Raw genomic sequence first — 21,614 nt, 5'->3', positions numbered from 1 at the left:
CAGAAATATTTAAACATTGTTAAGTTTGAACTATCTGCAATTCCTAGAAGGCCAAGGATAGACCCTTGGGGAAGGCCCATAATTAAATGCAATATTCAGGTAAACAGTGTGTGAATAGATCAGTGTGGCTGAAGTGAAGTGTTTTTAGGAGAATAGCAGAAGCTAAGGTTAGAATGCTATGTGGAGGGGGCAGCTAGGTGACACAGTGGATAAAGCACCAGTCTTGGATTCAGGAGGACCTGAGTTCAAATCCAGCCTCAAACACTTGACACTTACTAGCTGTGTGACCCTGGGCAAGTCACTTAACCCTCATTGCCCTGCAAAAACAAAACAAAACAAAACAAAAAAAGAATGATATGTGGAGGCTGTATTATAGAAGGCCCTGAATAACACAGCCCTGCCACCCTTTATTTTACCAACAATGGAAAGCTGTTGAAAGACCCTGACCACTACTTTAGGAAGATAAATCAGACAGCAATGTGTGAATAGAATGAGGATAGGTAGCAGGTAGGTAAGAAGGCAGGGATACACTTTAAAAGGACATTTGTTATAATTCAATAAAGACACAATATTATCCCGATTCTCCTTGAAACCATATTGTTTTAAAGTAGGAAGAGCTTTTGGAGATCTCCTAGTCCAACCCCCCCAACTTTTACAGATGAAGATCCTGAAGTTTATAGAGGATGAGCTACATCTGTAACCACATGTGCTCAGGTAGAAGGGCTAATTTTAGGGAAGGAAAGCACATCTCTTCCCCTTAGACTCTTAGAAGGGTGAGAAGACAGGGAGTTCCAAGCTTATCTAGGAAGGAGGTAACCAAACCAAAATCTTCCTGAAAGGATTGAAGAGGAATGTTCTTGGACCCTAAAAAAAATCTCCGAGGGCACTAGCTCCCTAGCTTGTACAAAGAAGAATGTAAACGGAGACTGGAATTCCCCCCGCCCCGCCCTTTTATCTATATTTCCATCTGGCACATTTAACCTCAAAAATATCTTTCATTTCCATACTCTCCTTTCTAGTCCTACTATAAATACATTCATTCTTGGCACATAGTGCCTAATAAATGATTGTTGAACTGAATGGAAGGTATGTGTATAATAGTGAACAAACTCTCTCTAAAGATGCACATTGTGTGTGCCTACTTTTAAGATAGTAGGGTGGAATGGAAAGAACATGGGATAATGGAACCTGGGTTTGAATCCCAGTTCTGTTAGGTACTTCCCTTGTGACACTGGAAAAGGCACCTCACCTTTCTAGGCCCTGGTATTGAATCAGATGATCTCTAAGGACTCATTCATCTCTAAGTTCTCTGAACCCAAAGCCAAATATTCTTTATTATACCAGGAGACATGGGGCAAATAAGTGGTTTCACTGATCTGAGCCTCATGTTCTTCTGGAAAAAAAAAAAAAAGGACCAGGTTAAATAGCTCGAACATTTCCTTTTTTTTTTTTTTAATCTTTTTTTTTTTTTGGTAGGGCAATGAGGGTTAAATGACTTGCCCAGGGTCACACAACTAGTAAGTGTTAAGTGTCTGAGGCTGGATTTGAACTCGGGTCCTCCTGAATCCAGGGCTGATGCTTTATCCACTGCACCACCTAGCTGCCCTCAAACATTTCTAATGAATGGTTTTGCACTTCCAATGTTGGGAACCCTGATTACCCATCAGATGATCGTGTTGGATAGAAAGGCTCAGAAGTCATTTCTGGTAGAAGTTGCTTGAGTAGCCCAGACAGCACCACATTAATTCTTAACCTTAGACTTCCCAGTATCATCCCAGGGGTACGCAGCCATACCTGCCACTGTATACACAGCTGTGATCGCCAACAGCCCCACCACTGCAACGTACAAATCCAGATGTAGGGATTGCTGGATAAAGATGGCTCCTGCATACATGTCCACCTGAGGAAATAAGATAAGGAAGATCACAAAGGTAGAGTTGAACCATCTAGTCCAATTTCCTCATCACATGACCTTACTAAGGTCACTCCTGGGGCACTAACTCATAGTATAATCAGCCAACAAAGCTGACCCTGGGAATGGTGTAGCCCCTATGAGGAAACTATATGCAGCTGATTAAGGACTGGAAATTAATGGTTGGTCAGTAGCTCATAAGGCTTCACTGAGTTTTGCCTTTTACGTTAAGCCAATGAACAATCCAGCTATCCAGCTACTCTTGGCCACTTCTTAGGAAGAGAGGAATCTCTGTTACCTACTTCCTTTCCCATCCTCTCTTCCCTTTCCTTATCTTTATCTTCCCTACTCCTCTCTCCTTGTCTTTTCTTCCCTTCCTTTTCCATCCCTTCCTCTTCCTTTTCCCCCTCCCTTCTTCCCCCACCTTCCTTTTCCACTTCCCTTTTAAGGTGTAGTTTCCAGTCCCAGATGGGAAAGGACACCGCTGGGAAAAGAGGAAATTCCCATAATATAGAAACTGCCAATGTCCAAGGAGCAGGGGAATGATTGGAACTTGACTTTTAATCTGGTGATCATGTATCCATACACCAGCACCAGTTGTGGGTGATCCACACCTGGTCTTTGACAGTGACTCTGTCTTTGTCCTTGGAAGGATGGCTGTTAAGGGAAGGCTTTAGGAAAGATGGCTTCTTACCGAGATCTTGGTGAAGATGTAGATGAACAAGTAGAGCGTAGCCAAGAACAAGGGAATCCGTTTGCCTCCAAATCTCTTTCGTAAGTACTCAGGCATGGTGGTGACCTGGGAGAGGAGGGAACAAAGATTTGGTAGCAGATGTTTTGTGGTTCTTTGGCAACATAAAGGCTAACTCACGACTCGATGACTGAAGTGCTCACAGCAGAGTTCCCTTGCTCCAAAGCATAGACTGATGGGCTCTCAGGATCTCAGAAAGACAGTAGGAGTTTCCCTGCTACAAAACTGATCAGACAGGAGGTGGGGGAAGTCAGAGGAACAAAGTAGCACCAACCACTTGGGTTCCATGCTGGACCAGGCGGTTGGGTAAAAAAAATTAGGAGAAGTGAGGGAGGACGTAGCTCCCCAACCTGATAAAAAAAAAAAAGGATTAGATATTTGGAGCTTAAGGGGATTTTAGAGGCCATGGATGATGAGAAAACTGAGGCACAGAGAAGTTGTGACTTGCTCCATCACACAGCTAGTAAGTGTCTGAGTTGAGATTGGAATCCAGGTCTTTCTGACTTCAGTCTAATCCAGAGTCCTATCCATTATACTACATTGCCTTTCAGAACAGAATCTTATAAACAAATAAGGGAGAAGACTAAGTGAAGTCCAAGGTCCCTTTCAATTTTTTTTTTTTGTGGGGCAATAGGGGTTAAGTGACTTGCTCAGGGTCACACAGCTCACCCTGCCTTAGAGATGGTCACCATTAGACACAAATTGGTGTGTGTGTGTGTGTGTGTGTGTATGTAGAATTATTCAATATATACTTCTATTTATCAGTTCTTTCTCTAGCTACAGAGAACATCTTTCTTCAAATATCCTTTTTGGTTAATTTGGGTATTTACTCAAGTCATCAAAATTACATATTTGTGGGGCAATGAGGGTTAAGTGACTTTCCCAGGGTCACACAGCTAGTAAGTGTCAAGTGTCTGAGGCCGGATTTGAACTCAGGTCTTCCTGAATCCAGGGCCGGTGCTTTATCCACTGTGCCACCTAGCTGCCCCCCGGGCAAAGTCATTCTTAAAACAATATCGCTGTTACCATATACAATGTTCCCTTGGGTTCTGCTCATTTTACCCTTCGTTAATCCTAAATTGTTGATCTTGTGGTTTCTTATTTCAGTGTGGAGAATTCCTAGTGTGGAAATTCTTTCCATCAATGCCAATATGACTTATATGACTCAGTAGATAAATCCCCGGGGAATTTCCTCAAAGAAGTCAAGTCAACAAGTATTTACTCTGTACCTTCTATGTGCCAGGCATTATGCTAAGTACTGGGGATACAGAGCAGGGGCTCTGAATGAACCTAATGGGGAAGACAACATATAGATAACTATGTACAAACAAGATTTAGACAGGATAAATTGGAAATAATCTAAGAGGAAAGACACTAGCATTAAAGAAGTCTGGGCAAGTTTTTTTGTTTTTTTTTTCCCCAGAAAGTGAGACTTCTGCTGAGACTTGAAGGAAGGAAGGAAGGGAAGCTAGGAGGTGGCGATGAAGAGGAAGAGAATTTACTTAGGTATGGGGGACAGTCATTGAGAATGTGAAAAAGGATTTGTGAGGGGAAGATGCTCATCGACTTGCTGCCCTGTTATGATCAAATGTTTCAGTAATTGGGGAAAATGTGATTTCCTTGATAAGGAGCTCTCCACAGAGGTAGATCTTCATCCTTCCATTAGAAGGCAAGGGCTTAATCATTGTGAAAAAAATTTTTTTACATGTAACTTGGGGAAAATTCTAAATAAAAATGAAAAAAAAAAAGAAGGCAAGGTCTTTGTGTGTAGGGATTGTTTCATTCATTGTCTTCGTACCCCCAGTGCCTTGCACAGTTCCTAGTACACAGAAGATGTTTACCAAATACTTGTGGATTAAATGATAGATGGCACTTCATTAATTGCTACGACCAAACAAATTCACCAGTTCTGGGGCAACGAGCCAACTTGCTGGTGATGGGCTTCTTTCTCCACAGTTAGATAATCAGGTTCATAGCTTCTCACCATATCACACAGAGTTTCCCTCAGCTCCAGGGCCAGAAACTGACCTCTCTCTGGCCAAAACCTGTAACTGGTCCTCTAGGTTGGTTAGTTTTGTACTCTCTTTCAGGAGAAGAGGCATCTTTGTGAGGCTCAGGGAACATTAGTTTCATGCTATTGATGCATATTTGAGAGATTGATCCAAGGTTATATAATTAATGACCATTCTTCCTCATTGCAGCAATGACAGGGAAGGCCATGTGGATTGGAGGAAAGAGCGCTGGAATTCATGGGAGTAGACCTGTCTGGGAGTCCTGATCCTGATGCTAACTTGCTATGCAAACTTTAGGATTAATGGAGTTTCATGTTGAAAGGATTCTGAGACCAGAGGAACAATGATGAAACATGCTTATCATACCCATCTTTGAAAGAAGGATGATGGATACTCAAGAGGCAGAAACAGGCATTTTTGGACATGGACATTGGGGGAATTTGTCTTGCTTGACTAGGTATATTTGTTACAGGGGCTTTGTTTTGGGTTTTGAGGTTTTTTCCCCATTTTGGGTAGGTGAGAGGGAGATAGGGATTAGTGATGGGGTTATCAAAAAGAAAAAGAAATGAAAGTCCCTGAAAACTTTATTAAAACGCACAGAAGAGAACAGAAAGAAACAGACAACAGCTTTGAAAGTTACATGAATTTATCCTATACTTAAAAGGAAAAGCAAGCTTTATGTAAAAGAGATGGGCAGTTTCATCCTCATTCTCTATTCTACTTTATGTATGGAAATGCTCATTTTATTGGTGTTAAGATCAGAATACAAAGCAAACACTTTTTTTTTTTTTTAGTGGGGCAATTGGGGTTAAGTGACTTGCCCAGGGTCACACAGCTAGTAAGTGTTAAGTGTCTGAGGCCGGATTTGAACTCAGGTACTCCTGACTCCAGGGCTGGTGCTCTATCCACTGCGCCACCTAGCTGCCCCGCAAACACTTTTTTTTTTAAAGGAAAGGGATCTTAGCAATTGGCCAGTTATTTTACAGATGAAGAAACTGAGGCCCAGAGAGGGGAAGTGTGCCCAAGTTCACATGGATAGTGAAGACCAGAGTTGGAATTAAGGGGCAGCTAGGTGGCACCATCATACACAGAAGGAGGGCCTGGAGTCAGGAAGGATCATATTCTGTGTTCAAATCTGGCCTTAAGACACTCCCTAGCTGTGTGACCCTGGGCAAGTCACTCAACCCTCATCTGTAAAATGAGCTGGAGAAGAAAATGGCAAAGCCCTCCAGCATCTACAGCCAAGAAAACCCCAAATGGGTTCACAAAGAGTCAGACACAACTGAACAACCACAACCACTACCTCTTACTCTAAATTGAGTTTTTACACTCCAACATGCTTCCTCCCTAGGGGATCAATAAATGCTTGTTGGACAAATGAACAAATAAATGGAACTTACCTATCCCAATGTAGTTTATCCTGAATCCCAATACCCTCCGCACCCCACCCTCCACCCCCAATCAGACTCACCCCTCCAGAAATGTAGATAGGAAGGAAGATCCAGCCCAGCATCAGCACGGAAAAGATCCCCTGTGGAGGAAGGCACAATGAACCTTGTTCCAAACTCTTTTAGAAACATACATGCCTGACCTACTGACTCCAAAAATAAGATGTTAATTTGCACTGGTAATTGGTGATACGCTAGGCCTAGAACTGAACAGGGGAAGGAGGAGAGTGGTCTAGATTTAATTTGGAAAACTACATTGTGCTTTAGAGAATCAGAAATTTAGAGCTAGAATAAAGAAAGAAACAAGCATTTATTCAGTGCCTATTATAATACAGGCACTGTGCTAAGCACTTTACAAATTTTATCTCGTTTGATCCTTACGACAGCCCTTGCATGTAGGTGCAATGATTATCCCTATGTTATAGTAGATGAAACCGAAACAGACAGAGGTTAAGGGACTTGTCTAGAGTCTTACAGTTAGTAAGCGTTTGAGGTTGGATTTGAACGCAGGTCTTCCTAACTCTAGGCCGGCTCCATTCAAGTACTGAGATATCACTTTGCATCTAAGGTAGGTGCTTTGATATTTAACTAATGTTAAAATAACTCCCACGGGGCAAACGCTCACATGGTGGTCAGAAGCAATATAAGGGGACTCTCAAGGTCTCTCCTAAGAACTTTGGAACTGATAGCATGACATGGGACACACTGGTACAGGACCAACATGGTATGTCCTCATCAGAGAAGGAGTCATGCTCTATGAGCAAAGCAGAATTGAAGTAGCTCCAAAGAAACATGAGATGCACAAATTTAGAGAATCTACCCCAAATGTTCACATAGACTATTTGTGCCCGACTTGTGGTAGAGCATTCCTAGCTCATGTTGGTCTAATTAGCTGTAGTCGGACACATTGTAACTTAACTAACATAGTGATGTCATTTTGGTCCTCTTCAAGAGCAAAGGACAACAACCAACCAGCCAATGTCAAACTATATCAGAAAAAACCCACATCTTTTGCTATTGATTTTTATCTCCCAATTTCCCAAACTTTCCATTTCATCTCAGTGATCTCTCTCACATTCTGATTTACGGATGATTTAGCTATGCACATGTCTCAGGTCTTCCTGGAAACTCAATGAGATCAGGGTACCCAACAAGCACCTACCAGTCCCCCAAAGCACTAGCAGCTTATAGCTCGTATCTCTAGCATCAAGCATAGCACATGACACATGATGTCCTATGTACGCATATTACACATTAATGCAAAATGTTGAAAGAACAAATTAATGGATGAATTACAGGGGCAAGAATCTGGGATCCTCTTCTTTCCTCTTCAAAATGATTCAGGTCATGATCTAGGGATACAGATGGTCCTACTTTAAGAAACCCCACTACAGAAAGGAATGGATTCAGAAAAATCTTGGAAGACGTGATGCAGATTGGAGTAAGAAGAGCCAGGAGGACAATTTATAGGATCAAAACACTGTAGAAGGAAACAACTTTGAAAATTTTTATAACTCTGATCAATGGCAAGAACCATTCGTGACTCCAGAAAACTGATGATGAATCAGAGATGGAAACTAAAGTGATGTTAAAACAGCAACAACAACGAAATCAATAAAAGTTTCAATAGTTTGTTGACTGAATAACATACTTACATTAAACTCATAAGCTGCTACGGAAATCCCCACAGCTGCTCCTGATCCAGCCAGGCCAATGAAATGACCACTCCCTATGTTACTGGCAAAGAGAGAAGCTCCCACCTATGGGGAGAAGGGTATATCATCATGGAAAGGCGGAGCCTTTGTTGTGTTCAGGGCCTACATAATTCAGCCTGGGATAGAAGGTTGAATAACATAACAGGCTATTGGATTTCTCTATCGCCGCTGGTCCTATCTTTATTGGTAGAAGAGGGTGATTTATAATCCTTGTTATGAGGAGACCCCCAGAACAGGCTACCCATGAAACACTAACCAGAGAGTTGACACTGGGAGAGGCACAGGGTTTAAACAGAATGACCTCCAGGAGCTACGACACTATTTATTACCCAAGTAGCCATGGATGTCATGGCATTATAGTGGGGCAAAGCCCCCTTGCTCTCCACTGATAAGTAAAGAAGCTTTTAAGGCCACTCCGACCCTGAGATCCCTAATGATAATACATTAGGATAGTATGGGGAAAACCAATCTATGGGTTCCAGAATGCTCTTTGAGTGTGTCTTAAGTGACCACCTTTAACCCTCACACTAAGTCATGACTACTTGGGACTACTCAGGATTTACCTGGGCTACCATCCTAATGTGGTGCCTACTCTTGGAGTTGGAGTCAGAAGAGGGACAAGTTTTCTCATTTCCCCCTTTTGCCCCAATACATACATTCCCTGGCTGGAGACGGAGATGCAGTGCTCATAGCTTGACTCCATCTAATCTGAGTCTAGGGGTTCTATAGTGCCAGTCCAGGGAGTAGCTCCCTGTCTCCACAAGGGAGGCTCAGCTGGGCCCCAGCCTTACTCACCGGCCACCACACCATGTCCCCTCCAGCCAGGAAGTAGCCTTGGACAGTGTCTCTCTTGGTCTTCCACATAGACTGAAACATAGGGAGAGAAAGTCCATTCTAGGTAAGGAAACTACTTCTACCTGAGACTAGTTGTCAGTGAGGTTCTGGTCCAAAACAGGGCAGTCAGGGGATGCCAGTACCCAGGCTGGCTCCAGGGAATAGGCATGCCTTCTGATGCAAGAGTGTTAAAGCCTGCTGAAATCAACCAGAAATCCAACCCTCCAAAATCCATTAACTCATAACACTTTTTAAGACCTAATGCAACCCCTGACATAGTTATGGGGAATAAAAAATTTAAGTAAACCAAGGAGCAAAAGGGGTAGTGGTAGTGATAGAGAACTTCTATATGATGTCATCTGTCAGATCCCACTCAGAGAACCACTGGGGGCTGAGAGAAGGGTCAATCCACCCTATTAAGCAACAGAGAATGGCAAAGCGGGTCACTTAACCTTCCTTCCAAGGCCCCTTTCCTTTGCTCTGCTCCTAAATGACATTGGCCCCTATTCTAACCCAGTGAGGGAACCCTGAATTCTGTTCCAGTCAGGCCCATTCCCAGTGGTGATGAAGGCTCCCTCTAGACTCCCCATGGCACTAGACATGGGTTCTCACAGAACTTGGATAGGCATGGAGCCATAACTTATGAGTCTTTGGGTAAAATGAAGGGTTTCCATGCTTACCTTGTGTCTGGTTACTATGCCCTTCTGACCCGGGTACTATTTGACCTGAAGCTGAACTCTTTAATATCTTCCCACATTAGAGTATGAACCCATTGGGAAGAGGGACTATCTTGATTTTCTATTTGTCTATCCTTCATCACTTAGCACAGAGCTTGGCACATAGTGAACACAATGGACGTGTTCTGTCCATCTGTCCATCCATCCACCCACCCACCTGTCCATCCATCCACCCATCTATCCATCCATCTACCCAGCCATCTATCCACTCACCCACCCCTTCCCTTTGGTTGCTAGCCAGCCAGGCTGGCAGAACCCTTGTGTGTGAAGGAACTACAACCCTTGCCTTACCCAAATTCCTACACCTAGCACGAACACGAAATAGAGGACGAGCACTACGATGTCCACAGTCTCCAGTGTCTTGTTTGGAAAGGCCTCCAGGCTATCACGGTGGGAAGGAAGGGAGTTACTTCCAATACTCTCCATGCTGGTTGTTGTTTGCCAGTCCTGCAGAGTTGTATCTATCTGTAATAGACAGAAGGTCACAGAGCCTGGTGTCTCTAGGCCCCGGCCCAAACAGTAGTGGAGGAAGCTTCCCAGCCTCTTCTAATTCAGGTGGTATTCACTCCACTGCATGCAACCATAACACAGGGGCTTGGTCAGGTTAGGGTGAGCCAGACAGAGTGGGCCATTTACCTTCTGGCCAGATCTGGAGAAGAATAGCCGGCATTTCTCTAACTCCTTATGGTTTGTAAGGTACTGTATATACATCATCTTATTTGATTCTCATGACTCACGACCCTCAATCTGGTCTCCCTGTCTGTGCTGTAGCAGCTTCCACCCTCCAGTATAATCCCTCTTTACCCTAAACCCTTTAAATCCCTTACTTTCTTTGAAATTTAGCTCAAGCATCACCTTCTTCACAAAGTCTTTCCTAAACCCTCCCCCTCCCCCAACCTCCATTACCTTCCTTCCCTTGACTACCTTGGGGTCTTTTTGTATATACTTAGGTATCTGTTGTCTGTTCCAATAAAATGTAAGCCTCCTGACAGCAAAGTCATTTTTGCCTCTGTAACTATTATGCTTAGCCCATAGTAGGTGCTTAATAAATGTTTGCTGATTCAATGAGGAAAGTAACATACACTTTACTAGCAGGTAGGTAGTACAGTAGATAGAGCGCTGGGCTTGGCATCAGGAACATATGAATTCCAATTCTGATTCAGGCACTTATTAGTGGTGTGAGTCTGGGCAAGTTACTGAACTTCTTTTAGATTCAGTTTTTTCATCTTTAAAATGGGGTTTACTGTCCCATTATTATTATCAAAGGTTATTGTAAAGAACAAATGATGTGATCTTTGTAAAGGAATTTGAAAAACCTTAAAACATTATGTAAGTTGTAGCTATTTATCAGAATGATGGTTATTATTATTATCCGCCCCAATTTTATAAATAAAGACATTTGTCTCAGAAAAGGTGTTACTTGTCCAGGATCACACACAATAAATGGCATTTCAACTCAGCTCTTTTGGCATACTGATCCTACTCTATCTCTGTTTGTGAGGATATTTCTGGGTTAGCAGAGCCTTCCATCTTTAATTTAGACCTTGGACATTTAAAGACCTCATCAAAGTCACCCTACTCAGGAGGTAGGCACTCCTAGTAGATTACAACTAGTTGTATTTCCAGGGTAGATTGTCCTAATCTGATACCTGACCAGTATTCTTGCCTCCATTCAATTTCCTTCCATTCTGTCCTCAAAACTGTTGCTAGATTCAGGTTCCTTTAACAGAGCTGATCATGTCTCTTCTCCACTTAAAATTGGACAAAGGCTCTTTACTGTCATACTTGAGTAAAGTTCAGATTTTTTTTACTCAGTCATTCAAGGTCCCCTAGCCTTTCCTAGGTTTGAAAGATTCATGGAGATGAATAGAGCTGGAGGTTCTTGGAGTTTGGGGGTTAGATAAATCCCTTTGCATGTCAACATTAAATGAAGAGCACATAGATAATGGCTGGAAAGTTGGGAGAACCAGGTCCAAGGTCCAGCTTTGTGACTTGCTAGCTGTGTGACCTTGGACAAGTCTTTTCACTCAGTTTCCTCATCTGACAAAAGAAGGGATTGAATGATCTCTAAAGGGCTTTTCGGCTTCAGTATCCTTATTATTCTGGAATGACCACTTCTTCCACAAAATTCTCAGAGCACTTTGTGCAGACTTCTCCTTTGCCTCACCATATTCTACCTTGTATCATAGTTATTTGTGTATATGTCTTATCCCACCTCCATCCCCAAAAGGGGAATGCAACCTCTTTTAGGGGAGGGTTTGTGCCTTAGATCATCTTCGGATCCCTAGCGCTAGGGGAAATGCCTCATGCATCATTGGTGTTTAATAAATGCTTTTTGGATTTCACATAAATCACACACAAATCAGCAATTTTGTGCTGTGCATCAGTAACTTGGGAATTTTTGTTCTGATTAAATGACTCCTATGCAACAAGTCTGCTGTTTGGCTGGTGAAGGGAGGAAGGCAGAACTTCAAGAAGTAGGAACTAGGCTTTGGGGAGGAAAGGGTTAAACACACACACACACACACACACACACACAAACACACCTGTTGTCTATGCCTAGAATGTCCTCCTTCCTCCTCTTCACCTGCTCAATTGTTTCCCTTCCTTTATTTATTTTTTATTTATTTTTTTTGGTGGGGCAATGAGGGTTAAGTGACTTGCCCAGGGTCACACAGCTAGTAAGTGTCAAGTGTCTGAGCAGATTTGAACTCAGCTCCTCCTGAATCCAGGGCCAGTGCTTTATCCACTGTGCCCCCTAGCTGCCCCTTCCCTTCCTTTAAAGCCAAATTCTAATACCACACCCTCCAGGAAGCCTTCCCAGATTCTCAGGCACCTTCCTTAGACATTTAGTCATCACCTCTCCCCTCTCAGTCTTCAAAGCACTCTCTGTTTCTTTTATACATGCTGTATCTCCTCCAGCACCGTACTTTGAGAGCTTAATAAATGCTTATTGAATTGAATTGACCAAGTACCAACTTGAGGTTTCAAGGAAGAAAAGTTGCTCATTTTCCAGGGGTTCAGGAAAGTAAGACTAAGGGGCCTGGGAACTTTGTCTTACTCCTCCACTGTCCCAGTTTCTTCCCCCCAGCTAGGATACAAGTTATCCCAATTATTCCAGTAAGGAAAGGGTCATTGAGACCTCACTGGGGCTGAGAGCCAGCCCTGTGCCACCAACACCACCTACTCTGCTGCTTGGACAAAATGTCATGGCAACTAATCCCTGGCCAACTGTCCCTTTTTCTTTCTTTTTTTTTTTTTTTGGCAGGGCAATGAGGGTTAAGTGACTTGCCCAGGGTCACACAGCCAGTAAGTGTCAAGTGTCTGAGGCTGGATTTGAACTCAGGTCCTCCTGAATCCAGGGCTGGTGCTCTATCCACTGCACCACCTAGCTGCCCCAATTCTTAATCCCAAATTCAAGAGCTCACTAGCAACATTTGAGCTTAGCTTCAGGCCATGAACCCCAACTGTGGAACTAGAAAAATTGGATTAAATCAAGAAAGAGAGGCTTCTTTGGGTCACGTGGGACCCTCTTCATAGACCCCACATCTGATCACCCTTTCCTGAGGGAAACATTCTTCTCCCTTAGAGCTGGGATTGGTTAAAGTTCCTAGAATCTCCTCTACTATTTAACATGAGTTGTCAGCCCATAAAACAGAGAGGTCCTGCTATCTCCTCAGGGCTGTCAGGCCTCCTGCCCTGCCCTTCATTGCCAGGGACCTAAGTCTAGAGGGCCCATCCATCCATTTTCTGAAGTGAAGGCCAGGTCATTCCTAGGGGAAGACCACAAATGGGACAAAGAGGAGGATAAGTCACTGAATGAACTGGGCTGAATGAGGCCCAGATCTTTCCCTGGTCCTCAGCATGGCCCAGAGTAGGCCTTAGCACCTCAGCAGGTCTATGAGGGAAGAAAGAAGGGGACAGAAGGAGGGGGAGGGGAAAGGGAAAGGGGCTGTAAGAAGAGGGAGAAGATGGAACAAGAAAGGGAAGAGAGAGAGTTGGAAGAAGGGAAGAACCTCTTCCCCACCTTCTCTCCCCTCCTGGCACTGGGTGAATGGGTGTGGGGGCTGGAAATCAGCTTGAAACACATAAACAAGTTAGTTATTCATCACTTCTTTCTTGGCATCCGAGCGGGCCTGGGAAGATCGGCACCAACTCCCTAAATCTCCAGGATGCCTCTCTGGGACCTGAGCCTAATTACGTAATGGAAAAGCCCTGCCCTGGTGAATAGTATGCTTGGATTCTAATCTTGGCTCTGTTACTAACTCATTGTAATTGGGGTCTCAGTCTTCTCATCTGTAAAATGAGGGGGTTGGACTAGCTGAGTTCATAGATCCCTTCTAATGCTAATACTCCATGTTCTATGGTTTTATTCTGCCCACACAGCCCTGACACAACGTTGAGGATGGAGTTTTGTCTCCTAGACATCCTTAAGTGGGGAATAAGAGGGAAGGGCAGGGAAGTGAGCCTGTTGCCACAGAAATGAGACTTTGGAGGGTATTTTCCAATTCATCTCCCTTGACTGCCCCAGAAGTCTAAAGGGACAGAAGGATCGCTTTGTGGGAGTCTCTCATGAGAGAAGATGGTGGCAGCAGAAATTCAGTGTGATGAGGAGAGGTATACACAGTGACGGGTGAACCAAGGGCAGGGCAAGTTAGCTCTTTCGTGTATTCTTTTTTTTTTCTTCCATGTATTCTACACGAAGAGTGGGCAGCTAAGTGGCATATAGCACTGCACTTGGAATCAAGAAGACTCATCTTCCCGAGTTCAAATCCAGCCTCGGTCACTTACTAGCTGTATGACCCTGGGAAAGTCACTTAATTCTATTTTCCTCATTTTCCTCATCTGTAAAATGAGCTGAAGAAAGAAATGGCAAATCACTCCAGGATCTTTGCTGAGAAAATTCCAAATGGGTTATGAAACGACTCAAACAACAACACTAAGACTGATAGAATTAAAGTTCACTGAGGCCAGGAATTATTTCATTTTTGTCTTGGTACCCTGCCCCCCTTCATCTCCGCCCCCATCATTTAGCACTGTGCCTGGCATAAATCAGGTATATAATAAATGCTTGTTGATTACCTTGGAAATTCACAATTTTATTCATAGTCTTGCTACTGTTAGACATGGCTCCTCATTCATACCTAGAAGCCCACATGTCCCTCTCACAGGTGCAGAGTCAAAGTTAGAAGGGACCTTAGATGCACCCACTCTAAATCCCTCATTTTACAAATAAGCAGAGCTAAACAAAATAAAAGCCCACAAAATGAGAAGTGTAACTAGGCCAGGGCAACTGGAACTTTTCCTTGGGCACCAAAATTTAGAAGGTGTTGACAACACTTCCTATGCAGAACTTCAGCAGCATAGAAGCAATGGAATTTAGCAACTGGTAAACAAGAATACTATAATTAGTCCAAGTGAGCTTCTTCCAACCCAGACTCTCCTTGCTACCCAACATGGATGGTCTGGCGTCCTGGGGGGGGGTCTCTCCTTTGTCCCAAATATATTTGTCTAAACTTCCACTTTTTTGTTCCTGCTACATAGGTAGTACTTAATAAATACTTACTGGAATGATTGATCAATTGACTAAAAAGTTGATTTTAGAGCAAACTTCATGCTTCAGATGCAAAAATAATTAGGGCTCTGCAAATGAGCAAACTGAGGCCCAAGGAGATTAAGCAAATTGCTCCAGGTCACCATAGTATTGAGTTACAGGATCAGGATTTGAACTCAGACCCAGTTTGACCTACTTTCTATGCATAGGGAGAAGATGTAGCAGACATTCTTGGAGAGTAACCAACTCCTAGAACAAGCAGTACACTGGGGGACTTGTTAGTTATTGCCTGTGAACTTTGGTGTTTTAGGCTTAAATTAGCTTGAAGATTTATCCTAGGGTAGAACTCCACTTTAGCCCAAACAAGCCTTGAAGCACCAAAGAAATGTAGTTCTAACAATGGAATTTCAGGGATCTGGATGGAGTAAGAGAGCACAGAGCATTAGAAGGGATCTTTGTGCCTTCCTGGTCCAACCCCTTCATTTTATGGATGAAAAAACCTGAGGACCCTAGAGAAGGAGTAATTATATCTCAATTACATAGTAAGTTCATGAGATGAGCTTGCTGGAATGAGGCCATTGTTGACCATAAGATTGTGGAATCTTTGACCTGGAAGAGACCTCAGAGACCATATTTTCCCATATTTCTTCACAGATTGTGACCTGGCATGTACAATCTTCAAACATTCCAGCTTGGGAGTGGCCCCAGACCAACCTCGGGGCCCACCCTAACCTGCTGTGGTTAAGCAAACATGGTTGAATTCAACATCCATCTGAAGTTTGTGGAGGGAGAGGGGTCAAACAGCAGGGCACCTATGATCACCTAAATTCCTAGAACTTCAGGAGGGATAAACAGGAGAGCTGCCTTTTACACATGGGTGTTGATAGGACTTCTGGGAAGAGGAAACTGACTGCCCATTGGTCAAGCCAAAGCCCCATCAGTACAGGGACCAGCTCCTTAGGAACAGAATCAGAGGTTCTGGCTCGAAGTGGCTGATTGTTAAATTTTCAGTGTGAATATTTATACATCAGAAGTCAAGAAACCCTACAAACATAGCTTGATTTCTTGTTTTGTTGTTTATCTAGAACTTAAGAAAGTAATGGAGAAACTGTTAATCAAGCACATTAAACTTAACAGCATTTTGGAGAGTCGGTTGTTAAACATTTACCAGCACACTACTGAATGTATGGAATAAGAGCTGGATAATAAGCTATAATAAGATACTAAGAGCTTAGGCCTTAGGATATCAGAACTGGAAAGGGACTATATACAACCTAGTCCAATCTTTTGTTGTTCCAATGAAGAAACTGAAATGGAAAATGACATGTCCAAGATGATACAATTATATGGTAACAGAGTCACTTAAATACTGGTTTTCTAAGTTTCTTAAGCTCCAAAGAAATGAATGCCTAATGGTGGATTTTCAGGAATTCTTTGCACTATATACTACAGATGCCCTTCTAGCTATGCAAAGACCACCCTCTGGGCAGAGATAACTTATTCTTTGGATGTGTTGAACAGATTTCCAATTTGGAAAAAAGTGAGCAGGAGGAATTCTATAGTAATTCCTGTTTCAAGTAACACTGTAGTTATCCCACTTTCAAGGCTGATGGGATTCTAGAAGGATCCCAAGGTAGAACTGAGTATTTTATCCTTGGAGTCGTTCTAACCTTAACCTCCCATACTGAGCCCCAGCCTGTGACAGCCCCACAGAGGGGGCAAAAAAGAGGGCTGCTTACCTTTCAGAGGACCTGTGAGCTGATCTGCCTCGTAAGTCAACAGCTCCACAAGAAGGCTGAAGAGAGCAAGGAGATGGGCAACGGAAGGCAGGCTCTCCTCTCCCCCCTGCCTCGAGGGACTGAGGACGCAGGTAGCTCTGGCGGCTATTGCTTCCACGATCCTGAGATGTTGTGGGTCAAACTCCAAACTCCAAACTCCAGCCTCTGCTGAACACTGAAAAGGCATGATACCATCCTACTTTCACAAAGGGGCAGGAATCAACAGGGAGTCCCAGGGTGGGGTGGGGGGGTGACAGGAACTTTGATCCCAGAAGCCATGAATCCATTCAGAAGGTTTCCACTTCACTTCCTCCATTCCTATGGTTTACTCAGGTCTCTGAGAAGGAAAGGGTCATTGCCCCCTCTACTTCCCCAAAGCCCATTCTTCCAGGGATCTTCAGGGACTCCAAATTCTATAGGCAAAACCCTTTCCCTGCCTACAAGGCTGGTACTGGAGAAACTGGCTGAACTAAAAGCACATGGCTTCTGTTTATCCATCTCCTTTCTCTCCCCCTCCCATCCTCCTCATGCTGGGGACAGGCAGGGATAGGACCAGGAGTGTGGGGGAGGGAAAAGAGCAGCAGATGTGAAGGAGGGAGAGATGCCTGCCTTTGAATTGGAGTCGGACAAGTCCTCTCCTCAAGGGGAAATTAATTCTATGTCACCTGTGACTTAGTGGAAAGAGTAGTGGTATTGGGTTTGAGTCCCAGCTCTGACATTAACTAGCTGTGTGACTTTAAGTTAATTACTCAACCTCTCTGGGCCTTGGTTTCTTTATCTTTAAAATGAGGAATTTGGTCTCTAAGTTTCCTTTCATTTTGAAGGAACTTCCAAATTTCTTTTATTCGAGTTACAGGACCAACATTTCTTTCTTACACAATAATAAACCCAAACTTAGTATGACATTCTGGGCTTGGCATAATTGGGTTTCATTTTTATCTATCCAACTTTATCTCCCATTGATCCCCTACATGTTCTTTTTTTTTTTAAATTAAAAAAAATTATCAACAAGTACCTGTTCTCTCTCTTTTCTACTCTCCCCTACACTCCATTGGGAAATAAAAATAAAAATAAAACCTTTCTAATAAATACACATAGTCAAGCAAAACATATTCTCACATTAGCTGTGTCTCACTCAAAAATGTGTCTCATTCTGCACCTCTCCTCCCTGTCAGGGGGTAGGTGTCATTCTAATGCATCCACACTCTGAAATTATGGTTAATCTTTGAGTTGATCAGAGTTCTTAAATCCTTCAAAAGAGTTCATTTTAGGATATTGTTGTTATCGCATAAATTGTCCTGGTTCTACTCACTTCACTCAACATCCATTCAATATGATCTTCAACTGATGTCTATTTCCCTAACCTTTTCTTCATTCATATAGACTTCTACCTGTTACCCATGATTTTGTGAGATATATACCCTATATTCCTCTCCTTTTCTTCCCTTGTGTATCTCCCTCCCACTGAAAGAGGGAGGGAGAGAGAGAGAGAGAGACAGACAGACAGACAAACAGACAGACAGACACACACACAGACACACACACACCTTTCTCCTTTTAAGATAATCAAGACATAACAAGAAACATTCCCAGACCCTCCATCTTATTTGACTCCCTCTATAACTCCTGATGATAATAACCCAGTTCTTAGGGGGTTATATTATTCCCCTTCCACCATTAAAATGTATACACTTCATCTTTATAAAGTCTTTTCTGATGGCTCATTCATATTTACCTGTATATGTTGCTCTTTACTCCCATGTTTGTATTTTAAAGATCCTATTAGCTTCAGCCTTTTCATCAAGAATAATTAGATGAACTGATGCTGAGTGAAGTGAGCAGAACCAGGAGAACATTGTACATGGTAACAGCAAAATTGTGTGATCCGCTGTGATAAACTTAGTTCTTCTCAGCGATACAATGATCCAAGGCAATTCCAGATGACTCATGATGGAAAATGCTCTCCACATCCAGAAAAAGAACTATGGAGTTTGAATGTAGATAGAAGTATTTTCACTTTATTTGTTGTTGTTATTTTCTTATTGTTTTCTTTCTTGTGGTTTTCCCCTTTTGTTCTGATTCTTCTTTACCAACATGACTAATATGGAAATATGTTTAACATGATTGTACATATATAATCTATATCATATTGCTTGCTGTCTTGGGAGGGAAGAGAAGGAGGGAGAAAAATTTGGAATTCAAAATCTTACAAAAATGAATGTTGAAAATGATCTTTACATGTAATTGGGAAAAAATAAAATACTATTAAGGAAAAAAAGAATAATAGGAAATTCTCTATTTTGTTAAAGATCCACTTTCCCCCTGTAGGATTTTACTAATTTTTTTCTGGATAAGTAATTTTTAAATTGTAAGCTGGACCTGAATTCAGGAAGAACCAAGTTCAATTTCAGCCTCAGTCACTTACTGTGTGACTTATGCTAAGACATTGAATCTGTCTATCTCAGAAATTATAACCCTGAGAGGTAGGTGCTATATTAGTATAGCACCTACCTCCCAGCATTAAAATGAGGATAAAATCAGTTAGTATTTATAAAGCACTTTGTAAACTTAAAATTGTTTTATAAGTGCCAGTTGTTTTTATCATAATTACTATTATCAATATCTTTTGCTTTTGGGAATTATCATATTCCATGCTCTCTGTTCCCATTATGTTGTAGCTACTAAATCTTGTGTGATTCTGACTGTGGTTCTTGAGTTCTTAAACTTTCTTTCAGGTAGTTTGCAGTTTTTTTCCCCTTTGACCTAGAAGCTTTGGATTTTGGATACATCTGATGTTCCTAGGAGTTTTGGGAAATTTCTTTTAGTAAATGACCAGTGAATGCTTTCTATTTTTACTTTACCCTCCAGTTCTAAGAGATCTGGACAGCTACTTTTCATGATTTTTTGAAATATTATATCTAAGCTAATGTTTTTGGTCATAATTTCCAGTTAGTCTAGTTATTCTTAAATGATCTTTCCCTGATCTATTTTCCTGATCAGTTGTTTTTGATAGCAAATACTGCATATTTTCTTCTTTTTTAATCTTTTGACTTTATTTCACTGTTTCTTGTTGTCTCATGGACTTACTCACTTTGGCTTGACCCATTCTAATTGTCAGGGAGTCTGTTATTTGATAAGTTTTTGTATCTCTTGTGCCAAGTTGCTAATTCTCTTCCCAATCTCTATTCTATAATACTCACTTCTTTCCCAATTTTTTCCTCTATCATTTAAATTTCATTTATAATATCATTTTAAATTCATCTTTAAAAAAACTGTATCAGTGGATAAAGCACTGTCCCTAGATTCAGGAGGACCTGAGTTCAGTTCCAACCTCAGATACTTGACACTTACTAGCTTGTGACCCTGGGCAAGTCACTTTAACCCTCATTGCCCCACTCCACCCCAAATTTTTAAAAAAACTGCATCATTTCTCCTCAGAATTAGAATTGATTTGGGCTACAAGTTCTGTTTAATTTTGAGGTTTTGTTTGTAGGTGTCAGTTTTCTTTCTTTCTTTTTTTTTTTAGTGAGGCAATTGGGGTTAAATGACTTGCCCAGGGTCACACAGCTAGTAAGTGTTAAGTGTCTGAGGCCGGATTTGAACTCAGGTACTCCTGACTCCAGGGCCGGTGCTCTATCCACTGTGCCACCTAGCTGCCCCCAGAGTTTTCTTCTTCTTCCAGGTTTGTATCTTGGGAATCCTTGGCCTCACAACAGCTCTTTTATATTTTCGTTCACTCATTTTTCCAGACATCTGCTCTAGACAAACTAGAATTGTTGACCTACCTAGGGCTTTTTTTTTTTTTTTGGCAGGGCAATGGGGGTTAAGTGACTTGCCCAGGGTCACACAGCTAGTAAGTGTCAAGTGTCTGAGGCCGGATTTGAACTCAGGTACTCCTGAATCCAGGGCTGGTGCTTTATCCACTGTGCCACCTAGCCACCCCTCTACCTAGGGCTTTTTAGGGCAGGAGTCTGTGATCCTGACCCTTCTGGAAGACATCCCTTCTTTGCTCTCCTGGACAGGGAATTGTATCTATAATCTGCTCTGGGAGATCATACAATATGGGGGGGGGGGGAGAATCATAATTGTTCACATTTATAAAATTTAGAAGTTTGCAAAAATACTTCCCTCCCCAACAACCCTGCAAGGTAAGAGGTACATGTACTATTATCCCTATTACTCCAAGAGGGAAACTAAGGTTCTGAGATGTTATGACTTTCTGGTGGTCTAAAGCTGTATTCAAATCTAGTTCTCCTGAATTTTTCTACTCCCTTTTAAAGGGCTCTGTCCTCATCTCTTCTTTCAAGGGCTCCTTATTCTCAAGATACCTCCCTTGCAACTTCTACCCCAAATTTCTCTCCTTTCCCCCTATTAAAAAGCTTCCTTCTCTTTATTTATTTATTTATTTTTGTGGGGCAATGAGGGTTAAATGACTTGCCCAGGATTATACAGCTAGTAAGTGTCAAGTGTCTGAGGCCTGTAAGGGGCTAAAATTTTAGCTATACTGTCTAAAATATCTAATGAGTGGTCGCCAATAAATTATAAGCTTTAGCAAGAGTTAGACTTTTAAGCATTTATTAAGGAGAATAAGAATTTAGTAAAGAGAGAGAGAAAGGCCTAGATTCATCTACCTGTTAAAGGGAGAGTGCATTTCTAGCTGCCTTCTCCACCAGAGTCCTCAGGAACTAGAGTGAGCCAGTGTGCCAGCCTCCCCCTTCTTCCTCCCACAAGCAAACGTCACTTCCTGAATCCAGAGCCCGTGCTTTATCCACTGCACCACCTAGCTGCCCCTGCTTCTTTCTCTTTAAAGCATGTTTGACTCTACCAAACATGGACAACCTCTCATCCTGTCATTTTATAGGGGATTCTTATT

At 42.3% G+C, this 21,614-nt stretch overlaps 1 protein-coding gene across 4 annotated transcripts in view; it reads right to left on the bottom strand.

Moving 5' to 3' along the window:
* The window catches only part of SLC5A11 (solute carrier family 5 member 11), a 44,407-nt gene extending 25,845 nt beyond the window's left edge, over positions 1-18,562 (bottom strand). Inside the window, exons 1-8 of one of the 4 annotated variants that reach the window (XM_043977419.1) lie at positions 18,477-18,562; positions 16,703-16,916; positions 9,701-9,874; positions 8,634-8,705; positions 7,779-7,883; positions 6,147-6,206; positions 2,607-2,711; positions 1,795-1,900 (exon numbers count right to left, since the gene is read on the bottom strand). In XM_043977419.1, the coding sequence (XP_043833354.1) occupies positions 1,795-1,900; positions 2,607-2,711; positions 6,147-6,206; positions 7,779-7,883; positions 8,634-8,705; positions 9,701-9,835 (583 nt within the window). In that variant the 5' untranslated portion in view covers positions 9,836-9,874; positions 16,703-16,916; positions 18,477-18,562. Of the gene's footprint in view, positions 1-1,794; positions 1,901-2,606; positions 2,712-6,146; positions 6,207-7,778; positions 7,884-8,633; positions 8,706-9,700; positions 9,875-16,702; positions 17,248-18,476 lie in introns of those variants that run through there. The other 3 variants (XM_043977421.1, XM_043977420.1, XM_043977417.1) reach the window with 3 other exon arrangements.
* Between the last annotated feature and the right edge of the window lie 3,052 nt (positions 18,563-21,614).

This window comes from Dromiciops gliroides, chromosome 1 (genome assembly GCF_019393635.1).
Source record: "Dromiciops gliroides isolate mDroGli1 chromosome 1, mDroGli1.pri, whole genome shotgun sequence".
NCBI lineage: Eukaryota > Metazoa > Chordata > Mammalia > Microbiotheria > Microbiotheriidae > Dromiciops > Dromiciops gliroides.
Note: the sequence above shows the minus strand (reverse complement) of the source record. Positions and strands in the feature narration are given on the sequence as shown.